This window comes from Lynx canadensis, chromosome B3 (assembly GCF_007474595.2).
Source record: "Lynx canadensis isolate LIC74 chromosome B3, mLynCan4.pri.v2, whole genome shotgun sequence".
Taxonomy (NCBI): domain Eukaryota; kingdom Metazoa; phylum Chordata; class Mammalia; order Carnivora; family Felidae; genus Lynx; species Lynx canadensis.
In genome coordinates, this window is record NC_044308.2 from 97356933 (window position 1) to 97366151 (window position 9219).

Here is a 9219-nt window from a genome sequence, read left to right on the forward strand (position 1 = left end):
GCCCAGGTTACATGTTGAATGCTCCTACATATAGAAGTCGCTTTATGTAACAAAAAGTTTTCTGAAGTGTAAAAACAACACTGGCATTTTTTCCCAGATTTCAGCACGGGTACTTTTACATAACTGAGGGAAATTAAGCCACATATTTTGAAGATGAACACATTGAGATACATTTTAAAATAGGGCATTTTAAATAGCACACTTTAGAAAGACTTCTATAATCAATTGACCATTCCATTCACATTAAAACACTCATAATTGAAGTATTTTTATTTTATGTACAATGAGTTGGCATTAAGATAGGTTATCTTGGATATCTTCAGTTAAGGTAGGGATCTTGGATGACCCATTCAAGGAAGTTCACTTAATCCAACTGAAAAAAAAAAAAAAAGGAAATTAATTCAAAATGTTTAAGTATCCTATTTTATTCTCACAAACACCAGCTCATTTTAGAAAAATGAGGTTTAAGCTGGATATGACCCACCCAAACTAGTTACCAAGATCGCAGTATTTACTGAATGCTCACAAGCCATTCCACAAACCACAACAATTATATATTTTAGACTGTAAACTTCAGTATTGGTATTCTCACTTCTTCCCTCAGTTTCCCACTAGGAAAATACTAATACATAAAATGATCTTTACCAAAACCTCTCGATGGTTATTAAGTAGGGAACTAATTACGCAGCTAACGTTTTGGTACTGTGTGCCAGAAACTACTATAGGAGGCATTCATACACTCATTTAATCTTAACCTGAGAAACTGAGGACACAAAGTTAGCTTCAAGGTCTGAGTCCATTCTCATCAGGGACACACTCACCACCTCCCACTAAGTAAGACATACAAACTTCCACACTGTAACAGCAAGCATATACTTGTTCTTTGGTCAAAATTAAAAGTCTAAGCTTAAGATACTTTGTGTCTGCCAGAGATCACACATTAATGCCAATGACTGTTAACGTATCCCAGAGACAATGAAGTAGTTTTCCCCATGGGAGGGGAGGGGGACACTAGCACGAAGAATCAAGACAGCTCCATATAAACATATACAAATTTTGCAACAACCTTGCCGTTTATTTTTCTCAGGCAGACACTGAACTTCATGACCCTGGACCAACGTCATAGGACTATTAAAAAGCAGCCTTCTGTCTGAATCCTAACAAAATTTATCTGGCCCCAATCCTCAAGCTCATTCCAGTACATGATACTATTCAACATTTCAGGGCAGGAGGCAACACATGTATTTTGCTGGAAAAAAATGTCTGGGTAAGACTAAAGAGATCTAAAACTAAAAAGAACTAAAACCACTTTCAGTAGTTTCTGAAAAAGCAAGTAATTTCATCCACTATAATGCATGGCACTGGTCAATCGGAGTCAGACCGTTTATAAAGTCTACATGGTCCTATCCCATTGACCTAACTACTACAACTATTTTAGCAGGGTCATCCGTCACCAAAAAAAGCCCGGCTCACAGCCAAGACAAAGAGGAAAACGGTGTTGATCGCAAGCTCACTGTAAGGAAATATGTGAACGTTCTCCGCTCACAAAACACGAGTATGGCATCCGCTGCCGCGTACCTTAATGAAGCCTATATCCTTCGCGTATTGACGGAAACACTGGCGGCACATGTTGAGGCCGTATTTCCGGATCAGACCGTGCCGGTTTGAGCAGACGCGGCTGTAAGAAAAGAGATGGCGCTACTGTTGGCCACAGAAATAAAAGGATTCCGTACTCTGGGGCCACCACCCGCACCGCCCGTCTTCCCCGACCCGTCAGAGGCCCGTAATGGCGGCAGGCACAGCTCTAGAGTCGCTCTGCCCCTCACGCGCCGCCTGCAGGCTCCACTACATTAGAGTTCTGGCCGCGTCACATGCCAGCGCAACCCTTCCTAACATCACATTCTGTTTCTCACCAAGAACGAGAACCCTGGCCAAATTTCCTCGGATGGCTCCAGTAGAGCTGCTGGTGACCCATCTTGCTCTCCCGGACGCAACGAGGCAAAAGGAAAGAGCTCGCAAACGCATGCGCTCTTCAAATGTTTGAGACAGTTTACCCAGAATGCAGTGCTGACAAATGACGCGAATGCTATGCGGCCACGCTGTTAACAGAAAGGTCTTGGAAACAATCCAAGCCGGCACAGCTGATGACGTCACCGCACCGCAACCTCTAGTATCATTTTGCGCTGCCTCCGAGCGCCGGGCGCGGTGGCGCGCGCCTGTAGTCCCAGCTACTCGGGAGGCTGAGGCAGGAGGATCGCTTGAGCCCAGGAGTTCTGGGCTGTAGTGCGCTATGCCGATCGGGTGTCCGCACTAAGTTCGGCATCAATATGGTGACCTCCCGGGAGCGGGGGACCACCAGGTTGCCTAAGGAGGGGTGAACCGGCCCAGGTCGGAAACGGAGCAGGTCAAAACTCCCGTGCTGATCAGTAGTGGGATCGCGCCTGTGAATAGCCACTGCACTCCAGCCTGGGCAACATAGCGAGACCCCGTCTCTTTTGAGGCCCCTGAGGAATGAATTTTAAACTCTTAAAAATGTGGACAATTTCATAATCTAAACATCTTTTCATAGCCCGAGCCACTTACATCTCTAAAATTAAAATTTTACCCTTGGAAACACGATTTTTGCCTCAACTCAGCACTGACACCTACTGGGACAAATTAATAAAATAACTTAAAGTCAGCTGTAATAATTAAGAGTCAACAGTAGGAGTTTCTGTTTTGTTGAACAGAATACGTTTTCAAAGCGATTTCTTATTTTTTAATTGACACACCCTAGTTTTTTAATGGACACATCTACACCAGCTCAGAAAAATGATGAAAGGCTTGGTGTGTTTGATATTTAAATGTAGTTAAATTTAAAATGAGAAGTAAATGCACAATGTACGTTACTTTGACCAGATGATTTGGTTACAACTACAAAAAAAAAAAAAAATGCCCTCTGAAAATCTGCTGGAAGATGTCTAAATTCCACAAGGACATTTATAATGTCTCTAGATAAAACTTAACTGTATATGGCTCTGAAAGCTTTGATTTATAAAATGTACCACAGGGTGAAATAATCTAACAACATTTTACACATGAACTTTTATACTGAAAGTGAAAAATACAATGCTTCTCCAAGGCATGGTATGTCAAGATTCTGGTAGGGCACCCCTCCCAACCATTAAATTAGGTACTTTGGTACATGATGAAGGAAGAGACAAATCCAAAATTTAAAAACCAGATGTGACTTGATTCCTGCCCTTAAAACTTGCAGATGTAGGGAGGAAAACAGGATTATCTCAAAGAGCCCTTCCTTATATTTTCAGATTGTGTGACTCAGTGACCTGTGTACAACTAAGTAAGCAGAACTTTCTGTATCCAATGGTGGGTATGCTTGTGGTGTACAAGAGGAGCAAAGAAGAGAGAAATTAATTCTAGCTTGAGGTATATTTAAGAGGCCTTTGATGTAAGCCTTGAAGAGTGGGATTTATACAGGCAGCACTAGATGAAAGGGAATGCCTAGTGAGAAGAAGAGTTTGAGCCAAAGAATGGAGTTGGGGAAGGTGAACAACCTTGTGTAACTGGAGTTGAGGATGCACAAAAAACCTAGTGATAGGTAACATAGAAAAGGTATTTGGTCATAAAGCCTGATTGAAAAGGGCCCAATGTCAAACTTCTATGATTTTCCTAGAGTTTGTATCAATCACTGGTGTGTAGTTTCCAAAATCACGGGCTTCTCGAAAATTAATCGAACATTGCCCCAACTATAGCTTTCCCAGACATTTCCTAGCTGGTCTACATAATTTTTAAATGATTAAAATGCTTCAGAGATCAATTCCATAAATATTCAACACTTTGGTATAGAATCCTTTGGGCCTAAAGAAGTGTGAACTCATTTAAAAGCAAAAAGGAAAGGATAAATAAGCAAGAAACAATTAGTTACACTTGAACAGTCTGCTATACTATCTTGATATTCAAGTAGTTCTTAATGTTGAAGCCGGTGCTCACTGGCCACTCCAAAAATCATAGAGCCCGCAAGAATTATGCTAAATCTACCCTGCCTGCGCTCTACAAATGGCATGACAAAGCCTGTATGACAGCACAACAATTTATAACATGGCTTACTGAATATTTTAAGCCCACAATTGAGACCTCTGCTCAGAAAAAAGGATTCCTTTCAAAACATGACTGCTCATTGACAACGCCCCTGTTCATCCAAGAGCTCTGATGGAGATGTACAATGAGATTAATAGTTGTTTTCATGGCTGATAACACGGCATTCATCCTGCAGCCCGTGGATCAAGGAATCATTCCAAATTTCAAGTCGTTTTATTTAAGAAATCCATTTTGTAAGGTATGGCTACCATACATAATGATTCCTCCATTGGATCTGGGGAAAGTGAATTGAAACCTCTTGGAAAGATTCGCCATTCTAGATGCCATTAAGAACATTTGTAGGGGCGCCTGGGTGGCGCAGTCGGTTAAGCGTCCGACTTCAGCCAGGTCACGATCTCGCGGTCCGTGGGTTCGAGCCCCGCGTCGGGCTCTGGGCTGATGGCTCAGAGCCTGGAGCCTGTTTCTGATTCTGTGTCTCCCTCTCTCTCTGCCCCTCCCCCGTTCATGCTCTGTCTCTCTCTGTCCCAAAAATAAATAAAAAACGTTGAAAAAAAATTAAAAAAAAAAAAGAACATTTGTGATTTATGGGAAGAGGTCAAAATATCAACATGAACAGGAGTTTGGAAGAAGTTGATTCCAACCTTCATGGATGATTTTGAGGGTCCAAGATGTGAGTGGAGGATGTTACTGCAGATGTGCTTGAAATAATAAGAGAGCTAGAATTAGAAGTGGAGCCTGAATATGGGACTGAATTGCTGCAATCTCATGAGAAAACTTGAACAGATGAGGAATTGCTTCTTATAGATGAGCAAAGAAAGTTGTTCCTTAGGATGGAATCTACTCCTATTAAAAATGCTGTGAAGAAACAAAACAAGAGAATATATGGCAAAGGGAGGGGGTAGAGAAGTGAGGGAAATAAACCACAAGAGACTTTTAATGATAGAAAACAAACTATAGATTGATGGAGGGAGGTGGGCGGGAGATGGGCTAGATATGTGTTGGGTATTAAGGAGGGCACTTTTGATGAGCACTGGGTGTTGTATGTAAATGATGAGTCACTTAAACCAATATTGCACTATATGTTAAGCAAAATTTAAATTTAAAAAAATTTTTAAAAGATACTGTGAAGGTTGTGTAAATGACAACAAAGGATTTAGAATGTTATATAACCTAAGTTAATAAAGCAGCAGGAGGGTTTGAGAGGATTGACTCCAGTTTTGGAAGAAGTTCTACCATGGGTAAAACTCTATCAAACGGTATCACATGCCACAGAGAAATTTTTCATGAAAAAAAGAATCAAATGATGTGGTAAATTTCACTGTGGTCTTATTTTAAAAAATTGCCACAGTCACCCCAACCTTTAGCAGCCACCAACCACCCTGATCAGTCAGCAACCACCAACACTGAGGTAAAAACTTCCAAAAGCAAGTGTCCCTGAGTGGCTCAGTCTGTTAAGTGCCTGACCTTGGCTCAGGTTATGATCTCACAGTTTGTGGGTTTGAGCCCTCATCAGGCTCTGTGCTGACAACTTGGAGCCTGCTTTGGAGTCTGTGTCTCCTTCTCTCTCTGCCCCTCCCCCAATTGTGCTCTGTCTCTCAAAAATAAATAAATGTAAAAAAAGAAACTTATTTAAAAAGGAACTTCCAAAAGCAAAAAGATTACAACTCACTGAAAGCTCAGATGATGGGTAGCATTTTTTCTTTGCTATAAAGTATTTTTTTAATTATGTACATTTTTTGGACATAATGCCATTGCACACTTAATAGACTACAGGATAGTGTAAACATGACTTTTATATGCACTGGGAAACCAAAAAATTCCTTTGACTCTCTTTATTGTGGTATTTGCTTTATGTCAGTGCTCTGGAACTTAACCCTCAATATTAACAAGGAATACCTCTATCTGTTTCCCCACAATCTTCCTACAATGTATATTAGCAAACTTCTTTATGTTTGTCCTTCTGCTAGCCTAAAAATGGTAAGTATTGCTTCAGTCTGAATTTTGATGAGGCAGAGCATGTTTTCCTATGTTTATAAGCCAGCCATGTGTATTTGGGAATTTCTCCTTTGAGCCCACAGGCCACTTTCTTAAAGTATTGCTGATGTGTAGTTTATATATTAGTAAAGCTTATGCAGAAGAAAATGAGCACTTTGACCTTTGTATTAGTTGCAAAGTTATTTTATATTGACCATAACCCCAGATTCTTAGTAATTACTTTGTTTCTGGTATATCCTTCCATGCAGAACATTTACATTTTATGTATTAAAATTTGTCAACTTGGGGTTATGTGGGTGGCTCAGTCAGTTGAGTGTCTGACTTCGGCTGAGGTCATGATCTCGTGGTTTGTGAAAGCCCACGTCGGGCTCTGTGCTGACAGCTCAGAGCGTGAAGCCTGTTTCAGATTCTGTGTCTCCCTCTCTTTCTCTGCCCCTCTCCCTTTCATGCTCTGTCTCTGTCTCAAAAATAAATAAACGTTAAAAAAACTGTTTTAATTTGTCAACTTGTTACATTACTTTTTTAGGTAGTGTCAAAATTCTAAAAAACTTCTGTGTTTTCATGTAGCACTTTTACATTTTCAGTGTTTAAGTCTTGGATCCACCTAAAATTTATTTCACTGTTCTCTAGGAGTGAAAGAGAAAGCAAGCTTCCTTCCCTTGCAAATGGCTACTTCCTTTCTCCAACACAAACAATGGTAATTGAATGCACATTAGTCTGTGAGCTTGCTCTATTTTAGCACAATGCCAGCTCTCATAAATATTTGTTACATGAATAAGTGAATAGCATACATTCATTTACATATTCATTCTTTCTACAAATATGCACTGAGTACTTACTATATGTGAACACTATGCTAGGTCTTGCATGTAACAGTAGTGACTCAGAACCCAAGGAGCTTGTAGTCTAGAGGTGAGGCTAGGCATTAAATAAGTAATCATATAGCAATATTTTGGACAAGATAATCTAAGATTCTTCTTGAAGCGAACACCCAAAAGTGCTAGATGAAATATCATGTATTCCAAAATGCTGAGTTGAGCTTCCAGGAATCCCAAAGAGCTGGTGCTAAGCAGGAACTGAAAACCACAGAAACTGCCCTGGGGAGATTTGTCCAGCTAAGTAATAGGGACTAGATTCCAAAGGGAACAAGAAACAAGCCTTTGCACAACTGTATTTAATTAAATTGCAAAGAGTGGAAATCCATGAAGGTTTGCGGGGAGAATTAAGTACAAGATAGGTGACAAGTCCTAGCACTAACACTCTCTAGAGGTAGTGAGCAAATCCCTTTACTCTTTTCAGCCTCTCTTCCTTTTGTGTAAAATAAGAGAATTGAATTAGAATATGTGTAAAGTATGTCTCAGCTGTAAAAGTTTAGGATTCTGTGATAGGAGACCCCCTAAAATAATTTAATTTGGCAGTAGTGTAGATGGTGGATTATTGCATTAGCCTTTCAAGTGATCCCTGCCTCTAGGCTTGCTCTACCTCCTAAGTAATCTCTTTAGTGACCACAGTAACCTTTTCTAAACGGTGTGAATTTTATCCCCTGTTGAAAATGTTCAAGTTTCCCAGAACCTTCAGGCTAAAGTTCAAAGGCCTTGGTTTAGCAAACAAATTCTTTTCAACATCTGGCTACTTTATACTCCTCTAATGTCTTACATGTATCCAATTGTGGTACAATTGTTGGTTTGCTTGTCTCTCCTAAACACTGTAAAATCATCTCTGCCTTCTAAACATCTAACATAGGTACTGACATACAGCAAGAACACCATAAATATTAAATAAAGGAATACATTTTGAAGACAGAAGACCTGGTAAGTTTAGGAATATCTCTGGAGGGAAGTAATGCAGCTTTCAACTGACATGGTACCACTAACAAGGGAAAAATGGGTAGTAATTAGGAAATCATAGTGGAAACACAACTTATAAGATGTAATTACAGAGCATCAACAGGGACAAGGTAGCACTATACAGGTCTAATGCTTAAGTGTATATTTGTTAACTATTTAGCTTTATTTAATTTAGTTGAAGTTTATGGTTAAAAAACCAACTCGAAGATCTGGTCCCAATGTGCCAGAACAGCCAAGTCTACACTGTCCACAGATGGTGACCTCACTGTTTGTTTAATAGTATGATACGACTATGATTTACCAGTTTGAACCTAAATGAGCCATAAACCTAAGGGAGTAAAGTTTACTACGGGTACAAATGAAGGGGAAAGTCCGAGATTCAATTAATTAACTGTTGAATGCTTGTTATGCACTGGAAACTCAGTGAAATAAAAGAAATGAAAGGTAAGTTTAAGTGCAATTGAATTTTCAGACTCCAGAAAAGGAGAACAAGATGTTAGAGACAGCCAGTGGAAACTGAACAGGGTTTTGAAAGATTAATAGGGTTAATTAGTATGAACAAAACAAAAAGGAGAGAATGAGTGTAGTATGTAGGCCAGGCAGAAAAGGAATCAATTTCACAGAAGAAAATTGATCTAGATGTTATTTCTCTGATTCCTTTTGTCAAAAACTGTAGCCCACTTTAAAATGTCTTGTATTTCCATGTTCAGTCAGTCTGCAATTCAAACTAGCTTGAGCTAATTAAAGGTAGAGGAGGTCAACAGGCAGATTCTATTTGTATGGTGGTAAAGACAGAAGTGTGGATGGGTAATCAAAGAATCTTTTCTATTTTTTTTAAGACTTTAAGTAATCTCTACACCCAACATAGAGTTCAAACTTACAACGCTGAGATCAAGAGTCACTCGCTCCACGAACCGAGCCGGCCAGGCACCCCTAAAGAATATTTTGCTTGGTAAACAGTCCAAGAAGACCAAAATAAACACCAGATCCAAGTATTTCAGCTATTAAAAATGAGGGAACTAAGGTGAAGATGTTGGGGGGAGGTGGAGGTGGGAGTTAAGATCCCAAAAACTGATATATGTTTATTTTACTTTCAAGCCACTATTATTTTATGTAATCTTATTTAATAAGATAATCTTATTTAAATATTTAGGGAAGCACACGCCATATTTGAGAATCTGGCAATTAGGAAGATACGTTTTTGGCAATACAAACCATTGTCCTACTCTGAAATCACCTTGGAACTGTTAAGTAACTTTCATATATTTAGATTATTTAA

General features: G+C 39.5%; 1 protein-coding gene across 1 annotated transcript; it reads right to left on the reverse strand.

Moving 5' to 3' along the window:
- Positions 1-237: 237 nt before the first annotated feature.
- Positions 238-2032, reverse strand: RPS29 (ribosomal protein S29). The gene is made up of 3 exons (XM_030319034.1): positions 1914-2032; positions 1579-1678; positions 238-373 (listed from the first exon to the last, which is right to left on the reverse strand). Exons 1-3 carry the CDS (start codon positions 1973-1975, stop codon positions 365-367), a joined length of 171 nt encoding a protein of 56 aa, XP_030174894.1. The 5' UTR covers positions 1976-2032; the 3' UTR covers positions 238-364.
- Between the last annotated feature and the right edge of the window lie 7187 nt (positions 2033-9219).

Excerpts from the sequence above, each read along its gene's own strand:
- RPS29 (XM_030319034.1), bottom strand. The coding sequence starts at position 1,975 with ATGGGTCACCAGCAGCTCTACTGGAGCCATCCGAGGAAATTTGGCCAG. Across the intron at positions 1,679-1,913 it reads GGCCAGGGTTCTCGTTCTTG|CCGCGTCTGCTCAAACCGGC; the intron begins GTGAGAAACAGA and ends CTTTTCTTACAG.